The sequence below is a fragment of the Phyllobates terribilis genome, unplaced genomic scaffold (genome assembly GCF_046119375.1).
Source record: "Phyllobates terribilis strain yellow unplaced genomic scaffold, ASM4611937v1 Scaffold_3__8_contigs__length_932513732, whole genome shotgun sequence".
Taxonomy (NCBI): domain Eukaryota; kingdom Metazoa; phylum Chordata; class Amphibia; order Anura; family Dendrobatidae; genus Phyllobates; species Phyllobates terribilis.
In genome coordinates this window covers 17,105,290-17,131,101 of record NW_027362763.1, presented here as the reverse complement: position 1 = coordinate 17,131,101, position 25,812 = coordinate 17,105,290, and the positions used below count along the sequence as shown (strand labels likewise).

Sequence of the window (25,812 nt, the reverse complement as noted above, 5' to 3'; positions counted from 1 at the left end):
AATACGACAGTTGGAGAAGCTCTGTGGTACGCTTGACCCCAAAATGACCTCTGATCTTAGAGGCATGTGCTCAGGACAGTACCTCATTCAGTAAATTTGGAGGAACGAACGTCTTCCCGGGAGGAACCTGGTTTAGGGACACTGGAGCCACCGTCCACATACACTCTGGCGGAACAATAAGCCTTGGCTCGTCCTCAGCCGTATCCATAGACCGGGACAAAGAGTCCGCCCGGGGTTCTTTTCTCCTTTTAAAAAATGAATGGAAAAATTGAATCGGCAAAAGAAAAGAGACCACCTGGCCTGCCTCAGGTTAAGACGCTGCGCCGTCTGTAGGTATGAAAGGTTTTTATGATCAGAATATACCACGAAAGGATGTTTAGCTCCCTCCAAGAGGTACTTCCATTCCGAAAAAGCCATCTTAATAGCAAGCAATTCTTTGTCACCAATCGTATAATTCTTCTCTGCTGGAGAGAAGGTCTTGGAGAAGAAAAAAGATGGTCTTGTCCAACCCTGTTCATTCTTTTGGGAGAGAACCGCTCCTGCTCCGACAGAGGAGGCATCGACCTCCAGGAAGAATGGCTTGTTCACATCCGGGCGATGGAGATTGGGAGCTCAAGAAAAGTAGGATTTAATCTCCCGGAACACCTCGGATGTCTCCTGAGACCAGTTCTTGGGATTGGCACCCTTAAGGTTTAAAGCGGCTAAGGGAGCCACCAGAGTGGAAAAATGTGGTATGAACTGCCAGTAGTAGTTAATAAAGCCCATGAAGCGTTGTACCGCTTTAAGGGAATGAGGCTCCTGCCAGTTCTGTACTGCCACCAACTTTTGTGGATCCATAGCCAATCCCTTACTGGATATGATGTAGCCCAGGAATGGTAACGACTCTCGTTCAAACTGACACTTCTCCAGCTTACAGTACAACGAATTTGCTCGCAATCGTTCAAAAACCCTGCGGACATTCTCTCGGTGTGTGGAGAGGTCCGGGGAAAAAATAAGGATATCATTAAGATAGACTACCACGGAAGATAGCAGCAAATCCCGAAAGATATCGTTGACAAAATCTTGAAAAACCGCAGGGGCATTGCATAACCCAAAAGGCATGACGAGATACTCGTAATGGCCATCATGAGTGTTAAAGGCTGTTTTCCACTCGTCGCCCTCACGGATTCGCACCAGATTATACGCCCCTCGCAAGTCCAGTTTAGTGAAGATATGAGCCCCTCGCAACCTGTCAAATAGCTCAGAAATAAGGGGCAGAGGGTATTTATTCTTGATGGTGATGGCATTTAGTCCTCTGTAATCAATGCAGGGACGCAAATCACCCCCTTCTTCTGGACGAAGAAAAACCCCACTCCCGCAGGGGAGACCGATTTTCTGATAAACCCCCGGGCCAGATTCTCTTTGATATAGTCAGACATGGCCTGGGTTTCGGGTACAGACAGAGGGTAGACCCTACCGCGAGGAGGCTCAGTACCGGGAACCAGGTCAATAGGGCAGTCATACGGTCGGTGGGGAGGTAAAGTCTCTGCAGCCTTTTTAGAAAAGACATCTGCAAAACTCCGATATTGTACAGGCAGAGCGGACAAGTCGGGAGAAGGCTCTGAGACTGCCCCCCGTGCGGCTGTAACCATACACTGGGGCACACAATCTTTACCCCAGGAAGAAATTCTCCCTGTATTCCAGTCAATGTGTGGAGAGTGACGGCATAGCCAAGGAAGACCCAATAGCACCTCATCTAATCCCCCGGGGATAATAAGGAAGGAGATAACCTCCCGGTGACCCTGAGGAAACGACATGGTGAGGGGAACAGACTGCTGAGTGATTTTTGTGTCCAGCAGAGAACCGTTGACCACCCTGATGTTCATTGACCTTGACAGTAACTCCATAGGAATGGCATGTCTCCGGGCAAATGCTGATGACAAAAAATTGCCATCGGCACCAGAATCCACCCACGCCTTGGCAGTAAACATGGTAGTTCCGAAGGACAACGTCACCTCATATAGTAATTTGGAGGATGAAACCCCTGAATCTAACACACCCCCTCCAACGGTGGTTAGACACCCTCGTTTCCCGACTGCTTGGAAATCTTATTAGCGGGGTACTCCAAGGGATGTGCAGGTCAGAAACGAGGGTGCTTAGATTTAGTCCGGGATATGTCCATAGCCTCAGGCTCCAGGTCGGGAACCGCGGGTTTGGAGATAGACCTAGAGAAAGCGGGTACCAGCCGGAACCGAGGTCTGGAAACCTCCAGCTCTAACTTGCGTTCTGCACGATGCAGATCTATTCGGTTAGCAAGTGTTATTAACTCTTCCAGAGAGGTTGGAATCTCTCTGGTAGCTAGAGCATCTTTAATATGCCCAGCCAGCCCCCTCCAAAACACCGGGATTAACGACCGCTAAGCCCAATCAAGTTCAGCCGTAAAGGTTCTAAACTGGATGGCATAGTGACTGGTGGTGCCCGAGCCGTGGATCAATGCAAGAAGCTTGAGAGCCTTATCATGCATGACCTGAGGCCCCAGTAAAACACTCTTTAGGGTTTTAAGGAAAAGACCCACATTGGCCACTACCGGGTCATTCCGCTCCCATAGAGGAGTAGCCCACTCCAGAGCCCTGTGGGAGAGTAACGAGATGACATATCCCACTTTGCCTCTTTCGGAGGGGAACCGTGCCTCCATCATCTCCAAGTGAATGGAGCATACATTAATAAAACCCCTGCAGAATTTACTGTCCCCTGAAAATTTTTCCAGGAGAGCAAAACGGGGTAATGGGGCACTTGTAGTGGTCGCAGCATTCACCACAGCCGGGTTAATCAACTTGGCTGCTAGAGAAGCCGCCTGGGTAGCTATTGCAGTGATATCAGCGACCGGGGCAGCTTGTTCCAGAGTCCTAAGTCTGGCCTCCAGTTGCTGTATGTAATGCTGCAGTTGCTGGTTGTCGGCCATGTTCGGCAAGACCCTGGCGCTCTGATACTGTTATGGGGACGGTTGCAAACAAACTTTATTATAATGGAAAGCAACCGACCCCGGGGTCCGCGATGCAGCCTGGTGGACTGCGGCCGAACACCTTCCGGGTCAGAAGGAAAACAACCAACTTAAATGTAAACCCTTCCGTGTTACAGCACACAGGAATGGGTATAACGGTTCGCTCTATCTCCGTTAACTGCACGGGAGATGTGCGACCGGGGAAGTAGCTGTAGCCCTGTTAACTACACAGGAGCTACGCGGTAGGCGCTAGGGTGCGGGTGTGATACCCGCCGGGTATACGTGCTCTCAGCCGGCGTGCTACCGGACTGAGGAGGCTCGGTCCACTTGGCTCACAGGCGGTACCGGGAATACGGCGTCTGCCATGACGTCATTTAGTCATGTGACAGGTCACGTGACCGATACAACACACCGGACAAAACACCGGGGGCCATCAGAAGGTAAGTATAATCTTTATTTTTTACCATTTCTATTCTTTTTTTTAACTATTACTTGGTCACACTATATAAATCCATGCCGGTTGCATAGATTTATATAGTGTGACCAAGTTGTCAAGCACTTTCCAAGTGATGCTAAAATCGCTTGTTAACCCGCATGCAGAAATGCATGTGAAGAACGCTTGACAAACGCTTCTACCTGCCAGGGAGAAGCGGAAAAAATATGCAGCATTTCTGCATAGTGGGCACTTAGCCTGAATCTCTTTAGAAGTTATCCTGGGCTCTTTTGTTACCATTCATGTTATCCATCTGTTTGATTTGTCATCAGTTTTCCTCCTGCGGCCACATCCAGGGAGGTTGGCTACAGTCTCATGGATCTTACATTTCTGAATAATATGTGCGACTGTAGTCACAGGAATATCTAGCTGCTTGGAGATGGTCTTCTAACCTTTACCTGTAACATGCTTGTCTATAATTATCTTTCTAATCTCCTCTTTCCTTTGCTTCCTCTGGTCCATATTGAGTGTGGTCCACACCATGTCACCAAACAGCACAGTGAGTATCTGTAGCCCTATATACAGCACAGTGAGTATCTGTAGTCCTATATACAGCACAGTGAGTATCTGTAGCTCTATATACAGCACAGTGAGTATCTGTAGCCCTATATACAGCACAGTGAGTATCTGTAGCTCTACATACAGGCACAGTGAGTATCTGTAGCCCTATATACAGGCACAGTGAGTATCTGTAGCTCTATATACAGCACAGTGAGTATCTGTAGCTCTATATACAGGCACAGTGAGTATCTGTAGTCCTATATACAGGCACAGTGAGTATCTGTAGCTCTATATACAGCACAGTGAGTATCTGTAGCTCTATATACAGCACAGTGAGTATCTGTAGCTCTATATACAGCACAGTGAGTATCTGTAGCTCTATATACAGGCACAGTGAGTATCTGTAGTCCTATATACAGGCACAGTGAGTATCTGTAGCCCTATATAAAGCACAGTGAGTATCTGTAGCCCTATATACAGCACAGTGAGTATCTGTAGTCCTATATACAGGCACAGTGAATATCTGTAACCCTATATACAGGCACAGTGAGTATCTATATCTCTATATACAGGCACAGTGAGTATCTGTAGCCCTATATACAGCACAGTGAGTATCTGTAGCTCTATATACAGCACAGTGAGTATCTGTAGCTCTATATACAGGCACAGTGAGTATCTATATCTCTATATACAGCACAGTGAGCATCTGTAGTCCTATATACAGCACAGTGAGCATCTGTAGCCCTATATACAGCACAGTGAGTATCTGTAGCCCTATATACAGCACAGTGAGTATCTGTAGCCCTATATACAGCACAGTGAGTATCTGTAGCTCTATATACAGGCACAGTGAGTATCTGTAGCCCTATATACAGCACAGTGAGTATCTGTAGCTCTATATACAGGCACAGTGAGTATCTGTAGCTCTATATACAGGCACAGTGAGTATCTGTAGCTCTATATACAGCACAGTGAGTATCTGTAGCCCTATATACAGGCACAGTGAGTATCTGTAGCCCTATATACAGGCACAGTGAGTATCTGTAGCCCTATATACAGGCACAGTGAGTATCTGTAGCCCTATATACAGGCACAGTGAGTATCTGTAGCTCTATATACAGCACAGTGAGTATCTGTAGCTCTATATACAGGCACAGTGAGTATCTGTAGCCCTATATACAGCACAGTGAGTATCTGTAGCTCTATATACAGGCACAGTGAGTATCTGTAGCTCTATATACAGCACAGTGAGTATCTGTAGCTCTATATACAGGCACAGTGAGTATCTGTAGCCCTATATACAGGCACAGTGAGTATCTGTAGCTCTATATACAGCACAGTGAGTATATGTTGCCCTATATACAGCACAGTGAGTATCTGTAGCTCTATATACAGCACAGTGAGTATCTGTAGCTCTATATACAGCACAGTGAGTATCTGTAGCTCTATATACAGCACAGTGAGTATCTGTAGCTCTATATACAGCACAGTGAGTATCTGTAGCCCTATATACAGGCACAGTGAGTATCTGTAGCTCTATATACAGCACAGTGAGTATCTGTAGCTCTATATACAGGCACAGTGAGTATCTGTAGCCCTATATACAGCACAGTGAGTATCTGTAGCTCTATATACAGGCACAGTGAGTATATGTAGCCCTATATACAGCACAGTGAGTATCTGTAGCCCTATATACAGCACAGTGAGTATCTGTAGCTCTATATACAGGCACAGTGAGTATCTGTAGCCCTATATACAGCACAGTGAGTATCTGTAGCTCTATATACAGGCACAGTGAGTATATGTAGCCCTATATACAGCACAGTGAGCATCTGTAGCCCTATATACAGCACAGTGAGTATCTGTAGTCCTATATACAGGCACAGTGAGTATCTGTAGCCCTATATACAGGCACAGTGAGTATCTGTAGCTCTATATACAGGCACAGTGAGTATCTGTAGCCCTATATACAGGCACAGTGAGTATCTGTAGCCCTATATACAGCACAGTGAATATCTGTAGCTCTATATACAGCACAGTGAGTATCTGTAGCTCTATATACAGGCACAGTGAGTATCTGTAGCCCTATATACAGCACAGTGAGTATCTGTAGCTCTATATACAGGCACAGTGAGTATCTGTAGCTCTATATACAGGCACAGTGAGTATCTGTAGCTCTATATACAGCACCACAGTGAGTATCTGTAGCCCTATATACAGGCACAGTGAGTATCTGTAGCTCTATATACAGGCACAGTGAGTATCTGTAGCCCTATATACAGGCACAGTGAGTATCTGTAGCTCTATATACAGGCACAGTGAGTATCTGTAGCTCTATATACAGGCACAGTGAGTATCTGTAGCTCTATATACAGGCACAGTGAGTATCTGTAGTCCTATATACAGGCACAGTGAGTATCTGTAGCCCTATAAACAGCACAGTGAGTATCTGTAGCTCTATATACAGCACAGTGAGTATCTGTAGCCCTATATACAGCACAGTGAGTATCTGTAGCCCTATATACAGGCACAGTGAGTATCTGTAGCTCTATATACAGCACAGTGAGTATCTGTAGCTCTATATACAGGCACAGTGAGTATCTGTAGCTCTATATACAGCACAGTGAGTATCTGTAGTCCTATATACAGGCACAGTGAGTATCTGTAGCTCTATATACAGGCACAGTGAGTATCTGTAGCCCTATATACAGCACAGTGAGTATCTGTAGCTCTATATACAGCACAGTGAGTATATGTAGCCCTATATACAGCACAGTGAGCATCTGTAGCTCTATATACAGGCACAGTGAGTATCTGTAGCTCTATATACAGCACAGTGAGTATCTGTAGCTCTATATACAGGCACAGTGAGTATATGTAGCCCTATATACAGCACAGTGAGTATCTGTAGCTCTATATACAGGCACAGTGAGTATCTGTAGCTCTATATACAGGCACAGTGAGTATCTGTAGCTCTATATACAGGCACAGTGAGTATCTGTAGCCCTATATACAGCACAGTTAGTATCTGTAGCTCTATATACAGGCACAGTGAGTATCTGTAGTCCTATATACAGCACAGTGAGTATCTGTAGCTCTATATACAGCACAGTGAGTATCTGTAGTCAAATATACAGGCATAGTGAGTATCTGTAGCCCTATATACAGCACAGTGAGTATCTGTAGCCCTATATACAGCACAGTGAGTATCTGTAGCTCTATATACAGCACAGTGAGTATCTGTAGCTCTATATACAGGCACAGTGAGTATCTGTAGCTCTATATACAGCACAGTGAGTATCTGTAGCTCTGTATACAGCACAGTGAGTATCTGCAGCTCTATATACAGCACAGTGAGTATCTGTAGCTCTATATACAGCACAGTGAGTATCTGTAGCTCTATATACAGGCACAGTGAGTATCTGTAGCTCTATGTACAGCACAGTGAGTATCTGTAGCCCTATATACAGCACAGTGAGTATCTGTAGTCCTATAAACAGGCACAGTGAGTATCTGTAGCTCTATATACAGCACAGTGAGTATCTGTAGCCCTATATACAGGCACAGTGAGTATCTGTAGCTGTATATACAGCACAGTGAGTATCTGTAGCTCTATATACAGGCACAGTGAGTATCTGTAGCTCTATATACAGGCACAGTGAGTATCTGTAGCTCTATATACAGGCACAGTGAGTATCTGTAGCCCTATATACAGGCACAGTGAGTATCTGTAGTCCTATATACAGGCACAGTGAGTATCTGTAGCCCTATATACAGGCACAGTGAGTATCTGTAGCTCTATATACAGGCACAGTGAGTATCTGTAGCTCTATATACAGGCACAGTGAGTATCTGTAGCCCTATATACAGGCACAGTGAGTATCTGTAGTCCTATATACAGGCACAGTGAGTATCTGTAGCCCTATATACAGGCACAGTGAGTATCTGTAGCTCTATATACAGGCACAGTGAGTATCTGTAGCCCTATATACAGGCACAGTGAGTATCTGTAGCCCTATATACAGGCACAGTGAGTATCTGTAGCTCTATATAAAGCACAGTGAGTATCTGTAGCTCTATATACAGGCACAGTGAGTATCTGTAGCTCTATATACAGCACAGTGAGTATCTGTAGCCCTATATACAGGCACAGTGAGTATCTGTAGCTCTATATACAGGCACAGTGAGTATCTGTAGCTCTATATACAGGCACAGTGAGTATCTGTAGCCCTATATACAGGCACAGTGAGTATCTGTAGCTCTATATACAGGCACAGTGAGTATCTGTAGCTCTATATACAGGCACAGTGAGTATCTGTAGCTCTATATACAGGCACAGTGAGTATCTGTAGTCCTATATACAGGCACAGTGAGTATCTGTAGCCCTATATACAGCACAGTGAGTATCTGTAGTCCTATATACAGCACAGTGAGTATCTGTAGCCCTATATACAGCACAGTGAGTATCTGTAGCTCTATATACAGGCACACTGAGTATCTGTAGCTCTATATACAGGCACAGTGAGTATCTGTAGCTCTATATACAGGCACAGTGAGTATCTGTAGCCCTATATACAGCACAGTGAGTATCTGTAGCCCTATATACAGGCACAGTGAGTATCTATAGCTCTATATACAGGCACAGTGAGTATCTGTAGCTCTATATACAGGCACAGTGAGTATCTGTAGCTCTATATACAGGCACAGTGAGTATCTGTAGCCCTATATACAGCACAGTGAGTATCTGTAGCTCTATATACAGGCACAGTGAGTATATGTAGCCCTATATACAGCACAGTGAGTATCTGTAGCTCTATATACAGGCACAGTGAGTATCTGTAGCTCTATATACAGGCACAGTGAGTATCTGTAGCTCTATATACAGGCACAGTGAGTATCTGTAGCCCTATATACAGCACAGTGAGTATCTGTAGCTCTATATACAGGCACAGTGAGTACCTGTAGTCCTATATACAGCACAGTGAGTATCTGTAGCTCTATATACAGCACAGTGAGTATCTGTAGTCCTATATACAGGCATAGTGAGTATCTGTAGCCCTATATACAGCACAGTGAGTATCTGTAGTCCTATATACAGCACAGTGAGTATCTGTAGCTCTATATACAGGCACAGTGAGTATCTGTAGTCCTATATACAGCACAGTGAGTATCTGTAGTCCTATATACAGCACAGTGAGTATCTGTAGCCCTATATACAGCACAGTGAGTATCTGTAGCTCTATATACAGCACAGTGAGTATCTGTAGCTCTATATACAGGCACAGTGAGTATCTGTAGCTCTATATACAGCACAGTGAGTATCTGTAGCTCTATATACAGCACAGTGAGTATCTGTAGCTCTATATACAGCACAGTGAGTATCTGTAGCTCTATATACAGCACAGTGAGTATCTGTAGCTCTATATACAGCACAGTGAGTATCTGTAGCCCTATATACAGCACAGTGAGTATCTGTAGCCCTATATACAGCACAGTGAGTATCTGTAGCCCTATATACAGCACAGTGAGTATCTGTAGCTCTATATACAGGCACAGTGAGTATCTGTAGCTCTATATACAGCACAGTGTGTATCTGTAGCTCTATATACAGCACAGTGTGTATCTGTAGCTCTATATACAGCACAGTGTGTATTTGTAGCTCTATATACAGCACAGTGAGTATCTGTAGCTCTATATACAGCACAGTGAGTATCTGTAACCCTATATACAGGCACAGTGAGTATCTGTAACCCTATATACAGCACAGTGAGTATCTGTAGCTCTATATACAGCACAGTGAGTATCTGTGGCTCTATATACAGCACAGTGAGTATCAGTAGCTCTATATACAGCACAGTGAGTATCTGTAGCTCTATATACAGCACAGTGAGTATCTGTAGCTCTATATACAGCACAGTGAGTATCTGTAGTCCTATATACAGCACCGTGAGTATCTGTAGCTCTATATACAGGCACAGTGAGTATCTGTAGCTCTATATACAGGCACAGTGAGTATCTGTAGCTCTATCTACAGCACAGTGAGTATCTGTAGCTCTATATACAGGCACAGTGAGTATCTGTAGCCCTATATACAGCACAGTGAGTATCTGTAGCTCTATATACAGGCACAGTGAGTATCTGTAGCTCTATATACAGCACAGTGAGTATCTGTAGCTCTATATACAGCACAGTGAGTATCTGTAGCCCTATATACAGGCACAGTGAGTATCTGTAGCCCTATATACAGGCACAGTGAGTATCTGTAGCTCTATATACAGCACAGTGAGTATCTGTAACTCTATATACAGGCACAGTGAGTATCTGTAGCTCTATATACAGGCACAGTGAGTATCTGTAGCTCTATATACAGCACAGTGAGTATCTGTAGCTCTATACACAGGCACAGTGAGTATCTGTAGCTCTATATACAGGCACAGTGAGTATCTGTAGCTCTATATACAGCACAGTGAGTATCTGTAGTCCTATATACAGCCACAGTGAGTATCTGTAGCTCTATATACAGGCACAGTGAGTATCTGTAGCTCTATATACAGGCACAGTGAGTATCTGTAGCTCTATATACAGGCACAGTGAGTATCTGTAGCTCTATATACAGCACAGTGAGTATCTGTAGTCCTATATACAGCCACAGTGAGTATCTGTAGCCCTATATACAGCACAGTGAGTATCTGTAGCCCTATATACAGCACAGTGAGTATCTGTAGCCCTATATACAGGCACAGTGAGTATCTGTAGTTCTATATACAGGCACAGTGAGTATCTGTAGCCCTATATATGTGACACCCCAGGGGTCTGGTTGCCACAGTGATAGAGATGTTATGTCTGAGAGCAGGTGGGAGGTCTCTTGGTCAGGGATCTTGTGCATGCCACACCTCCTGCCCAGTCTTGGGAGGGGAAGAACTTCCCCTATATAAACCCGGGGCTGAAGCAGGGTTAGGAGTCAAGGAGAGTAGAGACAAGAGACAGTCATAGGAAGAAACAGCTGGAGCTCAGTGGGAGCCATACTACTACGAGTCAGGGGCTGGCAGCTGCAGAGCTCGCCCTGACTGAGAAGCTTTCTTACCGGACCCGGCGTCCGAGGCTGTGGGGACTAACTCTTACCCAGCAGCAGAAGCCGACCGGCAGGGGATTTCAGGTCCTCAGGCCCAGAAACCCGAAGGCACGGTCACACGGGTGGGACCAGCACCGCCATCGTGGAGCGGAAGCCAATAGAAGGCCCCGAGTCACCGGCCATACGGGTGAGCACCACACAGTACACTCAGGGACGTGGGCTACTTATATCCGCTTCTAGCAAGGTAGCCAGAAGAGTACAGTCAGTTTGGGAGGCCTACAACTCCGCCTGGCCAGGGGAGATCCCATCTGCTCAAGGACTGACCAGGCCCCGTTCGCTAGCAAGTACTCCGGGAGGGTCTATCGTTGTTACCAGTAAAGACCCTGAATTACACCGCACCGTCTCTGAGTGGTTCCTGCTACCCCCATCTTCCACGTCGGCTGCCCTGAGGCCATACCCCTCCCGTTGGGGGTTATACTATCACGCTGCACAATTCTACACCGGCCTCAGCGGTCTGCCCTGCAGCGGCAGCTCCATAGCTGCAAATCAACGGGTGGCGTAGTCGACACTCAAATAACATCTATCAAGACTGCCACACACTGAGTCTGACTCCCTGGGCACGGACCGGGTCCCCGCCACTCGGAGACTACAACCCTCATCTGATCCGGTTCCGGGTAAGCCCCCGTGCGCGAGACGCTGCGCGACACAGCAGGCCCAGGGGCGCGTCAACTTTGGCGTAGTCGGCAGGATTTCGTGCCCGCAACCACCGGGTACTGCGTGCCTGAAAAGCAAAGACTGTTCAAACTTACCAGTGGTGAGGTTTCCCGCCATCCGGCGCCATCTTCGGCCTTCTTCCCGCCATCCGTGGAGTTTTCCCGCCATTGGACGCCATCTTGAGGACGCCGCGCGGGAAGAAGAGGGGCGTGGACTTCGAAAGCGCGCGAGAACTGAAGCCCCGCCTCACGTCCGGACGTTGCGTAAGGTCCTGGAAGGAGCCCAGCAGACGCCGACGTCACCGGAGCGCGACGGAAGGTCCTCAACCCTGACGATCTACTGCGGAGCCGCGGCCTACGGAACAGGATCATCGCAAGGTAGGCCACGGTCCACTAGGGGGGAGGAAGATGTCGGATACGGAGGAGAGCTTCACTGCCTCAACCCCCGCCAGCGCCACCGCTGCTGCAGTTATGCCCTTCACCATGCCCTATATCCCGGGAGCCGCTTGGCTACCCCAGTACTCAGGGGAGTCACATACCCTGCATGACTTTAGAGAAAAGCTGGATAGCCTCTTCCAGGTGTACCCCCTCACAGAAGAGCAAAAAGTGAGCATCCTGGTGGCCCAACTAACCGGGGCAGCCAAAGGGGAAGTAAAATCCTGGCCACCTGGGAGGAAGACTGTCGCAGGGATACTAACCCGGCTGAAGGATACCTTTGATACCCGCACCTCAGCCGAGATTAAGCTTAGATTCTACGGGTGCAAGCAGCGAGCGCATGAGAGTATAAGGGACTATGCACTAAACCTACAAGAGGCCCTGAGGGCCATTAAGCAGACCGACCCTGATGGAGTGGGAAACGAGGACAGGCTGTTGACCGAACAATTTATAGAGGGACTGTATTGTAATGCCCACCGAACTCAGTTGGGGGCGATGGCCTTACAGGATCCCCATCTGGGCTTTGCACAGTTCAAGGACAGAGCCATCCGGGTGCTCCGAGAACCGGCACCGGGTGGCGTTATGACCCACAGGCGCCCAGCTATTACTCACCACCAGGAGGCGGCGCCCTTGTCGGCAGGGCCTGTGGGAGCTGATGCGCAGGCTTTGGACAATGACCCGGCTCCAGACCTACACCATCAGGTCCAAGAGCTAGCTAAGAGCGTTGCTGCGCTAACCCGAACTGTGCAGTCTTTACAGGTTTCCACCCCAGGGAAGATCCAGCTGGCATCCGGACCGGAGGACATCCCGTGGCGTCGACCAAGGAGGACCCCACCGGCCAGAGGAAGACCCAGTGACCGATACAGCGAGGACGGACGACCCATCTGCCGCCGCTGCAATCAACCCGGACATATGGCAAGGTACTGTTCTTTAAACGGGCACAACCTGGGGTAGAGGGCCAACCCCCAGGAAAAAGATCACCAGGCCCATCGAACTGGCGCGACAGATATGTGGGAGGACGTCCAGTCTTGCCTGTGGTACTGGATGGCATTCCCATGAGTGCCCTACTGGACACCGGGTCACAGGTCACCACCATCCTGTACGTGCTCTTTAAGCAGTACTGGAATGACTCGGATATTACCCGCTACCCTGACGACGACTTGAGTATCATCGCCAGCAATGGCCAGCCCGTGCCACAGATCGGATTTAAAGAGGTGACCATCAAAATCGGTAGAGTCGAACTGGCAGCACAGGGACTGATCATTGTAGATATTGACAAACATGAGAGTCACCCAAAAATAACTCTAGGAACTAATGTAATTGAAAATTGTCTTGCAGAGGTGATTTTCCTTTTACAGCAGGTTGCCAAGAACGCCAGCTCCGGCGAGCAGCGGGTGCTCCAGAAAGAGATCCGGGCACTGATGCGACGGCAACAGGTGGAACTCTCCGGCGGTGAGATTGGTAGCGTAAGAATGTGTGACCCTTTTCCTATTGCCATGCCCCCAAAAAGTGAAATGATGATTTGGTGCCGGGCAGCTATTGGTCTGAGAGGTAGGGATTACCAGGCAATGGTAGAACCAGTTTACTCGGACAGTAGGCCCACCATTTTGACAGCACGGGGGGTGGTTGATGTACGCCATGGGAGGGTGCCCGTTCGCATAATAAATATCGGGGAGAGGGAAGTGTATCTGCCCCGGTATGCCACGCTAGCTAAATTATATACCATTAACCAAAATTCTATACAATCTGTGGAACCCTTGCCTCCATCTCACCCGGAGGAAGGTAACGGCTCTAAGAAAAACATGGAGGACTGGTGTCAGCAACTACATCTGGGTACTGACTCCACTCCCGCACACCAGAAACAAGGAGTCTATCGGGTGGTTCAAGAGTACGAGAGAGTGTTCAGTAAACACCCGTTAGACTTCGGGCGAGTCAAGGGGGTAGAACACAACATCCCCACGGGAGACCATCCTCCTATAAAAGAGAGGTATCGACCCGTACCCCCTGCCCACTACCAACACGCCAAGGGGATGCTTAGAGACATGAAGGAGGCTGGGGTGATCAGGGATAGCTGTAGCCCCTGGGCAGCTCCACTAGTCTTAGTCAGAAAAAAAGACAACACCATGAGGATGTGTGTAGATTACCGGAAAATCAACCGTATCACACACAAGGATGCGTACCCCTTACCAAGGATAGAGGAGTCATTGGCTGCTTTAAGATCTGCTAACTTCTTCTCTACCTTGGATCTCACTAGCGGGTACTGGCAGGTTCCTGTAGCAGAGGCGGACCGGGAGAAGACCGCATTCACCACCCCGATGGGACTTAGCGAGTTCACCTGCATGCCGTTCGGACTCTGCAACGCACCAGGAACCTTCCAACGACTAATGGAGTGTTGTCTGGGCCACAGAAACTTCGAGACGGTCTTGTTGTACCTGGACGATGTCATCGTATATTCCAAGACGTATGAGGACCACCTGAAACACCTGGCGGAAGTGTTCGAAGCTCTGGCGAGTTACGGCCTAAAGGTGAAACCCTCCAAGTGTCACCTCCTGAAACCAAAGGTGCAGTACCTGGGACACGTGGTGAGCGCTGACGGAGTGGCTCCCGACCCTGATAAGATCACCGCAATTAAGGAATGGCCAAGCCCCTCCAGCGTAAAAGAAGTGCGGCAGTTCCTCGGGTTGGTAGGCTACTACCGAAGGTTTATTCCCGGTTTCACCAAAAAGGCAGCACCTATGCAGGACCTCCTGATAGGCCAGTCCCGGAAGGCCAAGAACCAGAAGCCGCCCTTCAAATGGGAGGAGCTGGAAGAAGAGTCCTTCCGCCAGCTGAAGATGGCCCTCACGGGGGACGAAATCCTGGCGTACCCGGATTATAGCCAGCCCTTTATCCTCTACATCGACGCCAGTAACATCGGGCTAGGAGCCGTACTGTCCCAGATCCAGCAGGGGAAGGAACGAGTAATCGCCTACGCCAGCCGAAAACTGCGACCCACCGAAAGGAACCCCGAGAATTACAGCTCATTTAAGCTAGAGTTCCTGGCCGTAGTATGGGCAGTCACCGAGCGCTTTAAGCATTACCTCGCTTCTTCCCGGTTCACCGTGTACACGGATAACAACCCGTTGACACACCTGGACACGGCAAGACTCGGTGCCCTGGAGCAGAGGTGGATGGCCCGTCTGTCCAACTACGAGTTCACAATCAAATACCGGGCCGGACGCTCCAATACCAACGCGGATGCCCTGTCCAGGATGCCCAACCTGCCGGACGAAGGAGAAGATCCGGAGGGACTGGAAGAAGTTGAACTCCCTGCGTTCCACCGTCATGGGACTATCCAGTATTCCCACCGGGTAAGGAGTAAGCAGGCTGCTACGTTGAACCCCTTACCTCACTACAACTGGGCGGAAACGCAAGACAGCGACCCTGCCGACCGACTGGTGAAGGAGATGCTGACTCGCCCGGAGGCTTGCCTTGAACCAGACGCTCCGGAGGAAGCCAAACAACTATGGGCAGAGAAGAGTCGACTGTTCCTTTACAAGGGGAAGTTGTGCCGCAGAATGGTTAACTCCCGGACGCATGAACTACTCTGGCAAGTAGTGGTGCCACGAAGAGACGCAGCCATGGTGATGGAGGCATACCACGACGGAGCTGGACACTTCGGGTGGAAGAAGCTGGAGTTCCTGCTGCGCGAGCGATTCCACTGGGTAGGCATGAGGGGAACCATTGAGAAGTGGTGCAGAGACTGTGGCCCGTGCAACCTGAGAAGGAAGGACCGTGCCAGCCAGAAGACTCCCCTGCAGTCCATCGTCACCCGGCAACCGTTGGAACTGGTAGCCTTGGATCATGTAAAACTGACCCCAAGCAGAAGTGGCTACGTCTACGCGTTAACCATCGTGGATCATTACTCCCGGTTCTTGGTTGTCGTCCCCGTCAAGGACTTAACGGCTCAAACAGCAGCTAGAGCCTTCCAGCAGCACTTTTGCCGTCCACACGGGTACCCGGACCAAGTGCTGACGGACCAGGGACCTGCCTTTGAAGCGGAGGTCTTCCAGGAATTCTGCAATCTGTATGGCTGCCGGAAGATAAGGACGACACCCTACCATCCGCAAACTAATGGACTTTGTGAGAAAATGAACCAGGTGGTAATGGATCTTTTAAAAACGTTGCCCCTGGAAGAACGCAGTCTGTGGCCTGAGAAGTTGCCCGATCTGGTGGACCTATACAACCACATCCCGGTAGGTTCCACCAACTGTACCCCGGCTTACCTAATGAGGGCAAGACCTGGTAAGTTACCTGTTGACCTGGAAATGGGAGTCCTGACACCCGAGGACACTTCACCAGAAACAGACTGGGACACGGAGAGGCAGCAGCAGTACCGGAGAGTACAGGAGAGCGTGGAGCGAAGTCTCTGTCAGGCTAGGGAAAGACAAGAGAAAACTTACAACCAGTATGCTCCCGCTGTTCCCCTGGTACCCGGAGAGCAGGTCTTGAAGAGGAAGAGACGGCTCCACAAGTTGGACGACCAGTGGGAAAAGGACCCGTACACCGTACTGCCCTCAAGCCACGAGAACCCGAAGGTTTGTACCATCAGTAAAGACGGAGGGGAAACCACAGCTATTGTATCCCGGGACCACCTGAAGAAGTGTCCCGAACAACTGAGGAACCCTGAAGAGGAACAAGAAGACCATCGACCCGTAGATGAAAGGGAAGATATGGTTAGTACTGTGCTCGGGGACTTCCCTCGGTCTTGGACTCAAGTCAATGGTGCAGTTGTGGTACCCGTACTCACCTTCCTCCAACCAGCATCCCAAGCACCTACGGAGCAACAGGTAGAGCTGGAAGAACAGCCGGTCCAGGAGGCAGAAGACCCCACACCCGCAGACCAGGAGGATCAACCCTCTGCTTGCAGTGAGCCTGCCATATCCCTAGTGAGCCAAAGAGCCGGTAGACAGCTGCCCAGTTTACCCTTAACAGCTCCTACACCCTGTAGTTCAGGGCTAGGCAGTCAGCTCCGTAGGTCCACTAGGGCCACTAGAGGCCAGTTACCCGCACGGTGGAGGATTTGAAGTGTATAAATTGTTTTATTTATGTTTACCTGTGTATTGTTGCTTGTGTATAATTTTGTGTTTCTAGTTATTTGTAGGAGTCCTTGGTGGATTTACCGGGAATCCTTGTACATAGTTGGAGCGTAACCCAGGACGGACTAAAGACTGTTAAGGACTCGGGGTAGTACAAACCCCTACCTGGTTACGTCTCCCTGTTTTGGTGAAATGGACACCTTGCTTTTCTTCAAAGACTGCACCCGGTTACGGACATGCCGTAACCATCTTTATATCTTTTTCTTATTGTATTATTATTGTTTTTATCTTGTTATGTTTTTCTAAAATATGTTTAGTCCCGGAGTACTAAATTTCACTAGGGGGGAATGTGACACCCCAGGGGTCTGGTTGCCACAGTGATAGAGATGTTATGTCTGAGAGCAGGTGGGAGGTCTTTTGGTCAGGGATCCTGTGCATGCCACACCTCCTGCCCAGTCTTGGGAGGGGAAGAACTTCCCCTATATAAACCCGGGGCTGAAGCAGGGTTAGGAGTCAAGGAGAGTAGAGACAAGAGACAGTCATAGGAAGAAACAGCTGGAGCTCAGTGGGAGCCATACTACTACGAGTCAGGGGCTGGCAGCTGCAGAGCTCGCCCTGACTGAGAAGCTTTCTTACCGGACCCGGCGTCCGAGGCTGTGGGGACTAACTCTTACCCAGCAGCAGAAGCCGACCGGCAGGGGATTTCAGGTCCTCAGGCCCAGAAACCCGAAGGCACGGTCACACGGGTGGGACCAGCACCGCCATCGTGGAGCGGAAGCCAATAGAAGGCCCCGAGTCACCGGCCATACGGGTGAGCACCACACAGTACACTCAGGGACGTGGGCTACTTATATCCGCTTCTAGCAAGGTAGCCAGAAGAGTACAGTCAGTTTGGGAGGCCTACAACTCCGCCTGGCCAGGGGAGATCCCATCTGCTCAAGGACTGACCAGGCCCCGTTCGCTAGCAAGTACTCCGGGAGGGTCTATCGTTGTTACCAGTAAAGACCCTGAATTACACCGCACCGTCTCTGAGTGGTTCCTGCTACCCCCATCTTCCACGTCGGCTGCCCTGAGGCCATACCCCTCCCGTTGGGGGTTATACTATCACGCTGCACAATTCTACACTGGCCTCAGCGGTCTGCCCTGCAGCGGCAGCTCCATAGCTGCAAATCAACGGGTGGCGTAGTCGACACTCAAACAACATCTATCAAGACTGCCACACACTGAGTCTGACTCCCTGGGCACGGACCGGGTCCCCGCCACTCGGAGACTACAACCCTCATCTGATCCGGTTCCGGGTAAGCCCCCGTGCGCGAGAAGCTGCGCGACACAGCAGGCCCAGGGGCGCGTCATATACAGGCACAGTGAGTATCTGTAGCTCTATATACAGGCACAGTGAGTATCTGTAGCTCTATATACAGGCACAGTGAGTATCTGTAGTCCTATATACAGGCACAGTGAGTATCTGTAGTCCTATATACAGCACAGTGAGTATCTGTAGTCCTATATACAGGCACAGTGAGTATCTGTAGCCCTATATACAGGCACAGTGAGTATCTGTAGCCCTATATACAGGCACAGTGAGTATCTGTAGCCCTATATACAGGCACAGTGAGTATCTGTAGCTCTATATACAGGCACAGTGAGTATCTGTAGCTCTATATACAGCACAGTGAGTATCTGTAGCCCTATATACAGGCACAGTGAGTATCTGTAGTCCTATATACAGCACAGTGAGTATCTGTAGCCTATATACAGGCACAGTGAGTATCTGTAGCTCTATATACAGGCACAGTGAGTATCTGTAGCTCTATATACAGGAACAGTGAGTATCTGTAGCTCTATATACAGCACACTGAGTATCTGTAGCCCTATATACAGGCACAGTGAGTATCTGTAGTCCTATATACAGCACAGTGAGTATCTGTAGCCCTATATACAGGCACAGTGAGTATCTGTAGCTCTATATACAGCACAGTGAGTATCTGTAGTCCTATATACAGGCACAGTGAGTATCTGTAGCTCTATATACAGGCACAGTGAGTATCTGTAGCTCTATATACAGCACAGTGAGTATCTGTAGTCCTATATACAGCACAGTGAGTATCTGTAGCCCTATATACAGCACAGTGAGTATCTGTAGCTCTATATACAGCACAGTGAGTATCTGTAGCTCTATATACAGCACAGTGAGTATCTGTAGCTCAATATACAGCACAGTGAGTATCTGTAGCCCTATATACAGCACAGTGAGTATCTGTAGCTCTATATACAGCACAGTGAGTATCTGTAGCTCTATATACAGCACAGTGAGTATCTGTAGCTCTATATACAGGCACAGTGAGTATCTGTAGCTCTATATACAGCACAGTGAGTATCTGTAGCTCTATATACAGCACAGTGAGTATCTGTAGTCCTATATACAGGCACAGTGAGTATCTGTAGCCCTATATACAGGCACACTGATTGATTACAGGACTGTAGACCCCTGTGATGATAATTACTGGACACAACTTGATTTATCATGTCCCTTTTGTCACATTATTTTCAGGGGTCCCATCATTTCTGTCCAGGCCTCTTTCATGTGGAAGCAGAGGAGCAATGTCTGACCTTCATTTGTTCATTTTCATGGATTTTTAATTTATTATTACTTTTGTCAGATTCAAGTTACTTCTGTGACCATTGTGGGTTTTTCTTTCATTAAACGAGGGGGACCAACAATTTTGACCACGTGTGTATAAATATATATATTGAGTGTGTCAGCAGTTCCTGCAAGATTAAGGCATTGAAGCTATGGACTGGCCCGCCCGTTCCCCAGACCTGAATCCGATTGAGCACATCTGAGACATCATGTCTCGCTCCATCCACCAACGTTGCACCACAGACTGTCCAGGAGTTGGCGGATGCTTTATTTCAGGTCTGGCAGGAGATCCCACAGGAGACCATCCGCAACCTAATCAGGAGCATGCCCAGGCATTGTAGGGAGGTCATACAGTCACGAGGAGGCCACACACAATACTCAGCCTCATCAGGAGCATGCCCAGGCGTTGTAGGGAGGTCATACAGGCACGTGAAGGCCACACACAATACTCAGCCTCATCAGGAGCATGCCCAGGCGTTGTAGGGAGGTCATACAGGCACGTGGAGGCCACACACAATACTCAGCCTCATCAGGAGCATGCCCAGGCGTTGTAGGGAGGTCATACAGGCACGTGGAGGCCACACACAATACTCAGCCTCATCAGGAGCATGCCCAGGCGTTGTAGGGAGGTCATACAGGCACGTGGAGGCCACACACAATACTCAGCCTCATCAGGAGCATGCCCAGGCGTTGTAGGGAGGTCATACAGGCACGTGGAGGCCACACACAATACTCAGCCTCATCAGAAGCATGCCCAGGCGTTGTAGGGAGGTCATACAGGCACGTGGAGGCCACACACAATACTCAGCCTCATCAGGAGCATGCCCAGGCGTTGTAGGGAGGTCATACAGGCACGTGGAGGCCACACACATTGTGACTTGTTTTAAGGACATTACATCATGGTTGGATCAGCCTGTAGTGTGTTTTTCCACTTTAATTTTGGGGGTGACTACAAATCCAGGCCTCCATTGGTTAATAAAATTGATTTCCATTGATAATTTTTGTGTGATTTTGTTGTCAGCACATTCAGCTTTCTACAGAACAAAGTATTCAATGAGAAGATTTCATTCATTCACATCTAGGATGTGTTATTTCAGTGTCCCCGATATTTTTTTGAGCAGTGTATATATATATATACACTGTACATACACTGACCAGTAAAAAAAAAAAAAAAAAAGGGTAACAATGTTACATTGAACTTTTGACTTTCAGGCCCCATATCTCACAATTTACTGTGGCTTCGAATATGAGACTACCATCATTTTATAGACCTTCATCTTGGCTATCTCATACATAAATGTGACTTGCAGCTATTTAGCATATGATTAGTCATGCAGATTCTTGTCCTGTCACTGCATTGTTATGGTTTTGCTCCTGGTGGTGGAAAAATCTTTTTTTTCCTGTATACTGCAAAATACAATTTGTTCTCATATTCCCTAATAAATCAGTGTGTTATTAGGTTGATTCCCAAGGGAAAGGTCACTGGTTTGAATCAAGGAGCAGCCATGAAAAAGATTTTTCCAAAAAAAGAGAAACCGCATCATCCAGCTCATTGATAGTGGTCTCTCGACCAAGAAAATACACAAACTGCATCATGTGAGTGCTACGACAGTTGGAAGAATACAAAATTAAATCCATCCATCCATTCAAAAGCCAAGTGGTGGATGTCCAGGCAAAATATCGGAGCCAATAAGTCGGTTCATCACAAGGTTCTGGTGCAACAAACATGGCAGTGGAGGTGGCTCATACAGTGGTGGCCACAAGTATTGGCACCCCTGCAATTCTGTCAGATAATACTCAGTTTCTTCCTGAAAATGATTGCAATCACAAATTCTTTGGTATTATTCTCTTCATTTAATTTGTCTTCAATGAAAAAACACAAAAAGAATTGTCCTAAAGCCAAATTGGATACAATTCCCCACCAAACCTAAAAAAGGGGGTGGACAAAAGTATTGGCACTGTTTGAAAAATCATGTGATGCTTCTCTAATTGGTGTAATTAACAGCACCTGTAACTTACCTGTGGCACCTAACAGGTGTTGGCAATAACTAAATCACACTTGCAGCCAGTTAACATGGATTAAAGTTGCCTCAACCTCTGTCCTGTGTCCTTGTGTGTACCACATTGAGCATGGAGAAAAGAAAGAAGACGAAAGAACTGTCTGCGGACTTGAGAAACCAAATTGTGAGGAAGCATGAGCAATCTCAAGGCTACAAGTCCATCTCCAAAGACCTGAATGTTCCTGTGTCTTCCGTGCGCAGTGTCATCAAGAAGTTTAAAGTCCATGGCACTGGGGCTAACCTCCCTAGATGTGGACGGAAAAGAAAAATTGACGAGAGATTTCAATGCAAGATTGTGCGGATGGTGACTAAAGAACCTCGACTAACATCAAAACAAGTTCAAGCTGCCCTGCAGTCCGAGGGTACAACAGTGTCAACCCGTACTATCCGTCGACGTCTGAATGAAAAGGGACTGTATGGTAGGATACCCAGGAAGACCCCACTTCTTACCCCGAGACATAAAAAAGCCAGGCTGGAGTTTGCCAAAACTTACCTGAGAAAGCCTAAAACGTTTTGGAAGAATGTTCTCTGGTCAGATGAGACAAAAGTAGAGCTTTTTGGGAAAAAGCATCAACATAGAGTGTAAAGGAAAAAAAAAGAGGCATTCAAAGAAAAGAACACGGTCCCTACAGTCAAACATGGCGGAGGTTCCCTGATGTTTTGGGGTTGCTTTGCTGCCTCTGGCACTGGACTGCTTGACCGTGTGCATGGCATTATGAAGTCTGAAGACTACCAACAAATTTTGCAGCATAATGTAGGGCCCAGTATGAGAAAGCTGGGTCTCCCTCAGAGGTCATGGGCCTTCCAGCAGGACAATGACCCAAAACACACTTCCAAAAGCACTATAAAATGGTTTGAGAGAAAGCACTGGAGACTTCTAAGGTGGCCAGCAATGAGTCCAGACCTGAATCCCATAGAACACCTGTGGAGAGATCTCAAAATGGCAGTTTGGAGAAGGCACCCTTCAAATATCAGGGACCTGGAGCAGTTTGCCAAAGAAGAATGGTCTACAATTCCAGCAGAGCATTGTGAGAAACTCATTGATGGTTACCGGAAGCGGTTGTTCGCAGTTATTTTGGCTAAAGGTTGTGCAACCAGGTATTAGGCTGAGGGTGCCAATACTTTTGTCTGGCCCATTTTTGGAGTTTTGCGTGAAATGAACAATGATTTGATTTTTGCTTCATTCTCTTTTGTGTTTTTTCCTTGCAAGCAAATTAAATGAAGATAATAAGACCAAAGAATTTGTGATTGCAATCATTTTCAGGAAGAAACTGAGTATTATCTAACAGAATTGCAGGAGTGCCAATACTTTTGGCCACCACTGTATGCTTCGTAATAGTGAGATCACAGATGCCCATGCAAGTACTGTGCTATGCATGTTACAGAAGTCTGGAATGATGGCTCGATAAAAGGTGAAGAAGCCTCCTTATGTTGTCATAAAAAGCGTCGGCTCGAGTTTGCAAAAGAGTAGGAAAACTGGACAGTAGAAGATTGGAAACGGGTAATTTGGAGCGATGAGATGAAAGTCAATAGACTAGGCTCTGATTGGTGCAAATGGGTCTGGAAGAAACAAGGAAAAAAAGGGGCTAACGGATTGAGAAATTGAAGGAACCGCCAAGTTCGGTAGAGGAAGCCTAATGCTATGGGGTTGATTCGCAGCCAAAGGTGTTGGATACCTGACCAGGATCGATGGTTGTCTCAGTGCTGAGCTATTTGCTTTTCATACGAAGTAACTCATCTTGCATGATACTCACAAACAGATACAAAGTCAGCTCACCCCTGGAAGTCCTGGAGCCCGGAAAGCCAGCTGAGCGGCAGCAAAAGCAATCAATCAAAGGAAGGTATGCATCCAGCTTCAGGAATCCCATAAAATCCAAACAATCTTTATTGTAGCAAGTTAAAATACAAGCACGCATGTGGCACATGGCATAATGCCACAACCCCGAGCAGGGTCTGGTCAGAGCAGACGCGTTTCAGACCGTGTGGTCTTTAATCATTGCTAAAGAAACTTTGTATACTCTAGTACTATGGGTTTGAAAAGGACGACATAGTGTTCAAGCAGGACAACGACCCAAAGCATATGTTGAGACTGGCAAAGACATGGTTCAATGACAATAAAGTAGAGGTGCTGGATTGGCCTCCACAGTCTCCAGACCTCAACCCAATCCAACAATTGTGGGTAGAGGTGAAGAATAAGCTGTATACATACCCAAGTGACGCAACCAGTATGCACAAAGTGTGTAGAAGAGACCTGGGATCAGATTTTGGTCGAGACATGTTTGAATCTGATTGAGAGCATGCCCAGAAGGATTCTGGCAGTGTTGAAAGCCAAAGGTGAATTTACAAAATACTAACAAAATAATAAAAATTAAAATTTAGATTTTTAATAGCAAAACAGTAACAACGCAGTGACGTGACAAGAATCTGCATAACTAATCATATGCTAAATAGTTGTAAGTAAAATTTATGTATTAGATAGCCAAGGTGGTTGTCTATAAAATTATGGGAGTCTCACGTTCGAAGCAGTAGTGGATGGTGAGATATGGAGCATGAACGTCAGAAGTTCAAACATTCTTATCCTTTTGCTCAGTGTATATTATATGTGGAAAGTGCATGTGTGTGTGTATGTACACCTCAGTCTCACTGTTACATGTCACTATAATTTAGCTGTAAGGTGGAGCGTCACAAAAGGCAACGTTGACCCCATTATTACATACCTGCGGTATCATCTCCTGGAGTCTCCTCCTTCACGTCCATCATCTGCTCTTCATCCTCCACTTTAATGATGGTCCGATCTCCACCCTGATATCACATGTATAACAGCTCAGTACAATACAACAGACATCACCAGAAGCCCCCAAATCTCTGACCGCGCCCCCATATAGATGTGGAGGAGGTGCAGCTTCATCTACCTTGTGACTCTCTGGACAATCCTGGGAATACGGAGGAGCCGGACATCTCTCCGGGGGATTTCTAACACAGAGTCCATCTGTAGGAAACAGCCGGATAAGAGATTGTTACATGGGGTGATGGGAGAAGTATCTAGGTGACCCTCTAACAGACATGCACGTCCCCCTCCTTACACTGCTGCTCGGACATGAAATCTGTCTCCTCTTCTTCATCTATGACCTCAACCTTAATATCAATTAGATCCTCACCCTAAATACAAGAAAATGTGAAATAAGCCACGAATCAGTGATTTATGGTCGTAAGTGGGGGAGAAGATAGAGTCATCTACCTGATTATTCTCCGAGACATTCTCCTCTGAACAATCCGGGGAATACGGAGGAGCCAGACATCTCTCCAGGTGATTTCTTACATTGAGTCCATCTGTGGGAGAAACACAGTGTGGGAGAAACACAGTAACTGAGTACATGACCTCTCTCTCATATACAGCATGGTCCAGAAGTAGGTGGACAGAAAGTGTAATAAGGTTATGAAGGGGGAGATTTATCAGACACTAAATTGCAGCGGCCTGTCTGGATCATCCTCCAATAAACCATGAATTAGACGTGGACGATAAGCTTTCCACCCAATAGATTTCAGGATTCGCATGATAGAAGCTCGTTAAATTCCCAATTCCAAAGAGGCTCTTCTGGTGGACTGTTTTGGACTCTGAACAAATGTTTCAGCAACAAGTTGTTTATTATCTTCTGTACAGACTGTTTGGGGCCGACCAGTTTTTGGAGCATTAAGGATTGAGCCAGTGGCATTGAATTTGTCACGAATGCGGTAAATGGTTTGCCTCTTTGGGGCTTGAGTACCAAATGTTTCAACCCAATTTGGTCTAACGGTTTCAGCATTTTGAGATTTCCAATACTCTGTCAAAATCCATTTTC

At 47.5% G+C, this 25,812-nt stretch overlaps 1 protein-coding gene across 3 annotated transcripts in view; it reads right to left on the bottom strand.

The window, feature by feature from the left end:
- LOC141258694 (uncharacterized) overlaps positions 1-25,812 on the bottom strand; it is a 202,892-nt gene that overhangs the window by 18,205 nt on the left and 158,875 nt on the right. For all 3 annotated transcript variants that reach the window (XM_073673703.1, XM_073673702.1, XM_073673704.1), the window contains 4 exons: positions 25,212-25,303; positions 25,057-25,132; positions 24,886-24,962; positions 24,691-24,775 (listed from right to left, as the gene is read on the bottom strand). In XM_073673703.1, coding sequence (XP_073529804.1) covers positions 24,691-24,775; positions 24,886-24,962; positions 25,057-25,132; positions 25,212-25,303 — 330 coding nt within the window. The remainder of the gene's footprint in view (positions 1-24,690; positions 24,776-24,885; positions 24,963-25,056; positions 25,133-25,211; positions 25,304-25,812) is intronic.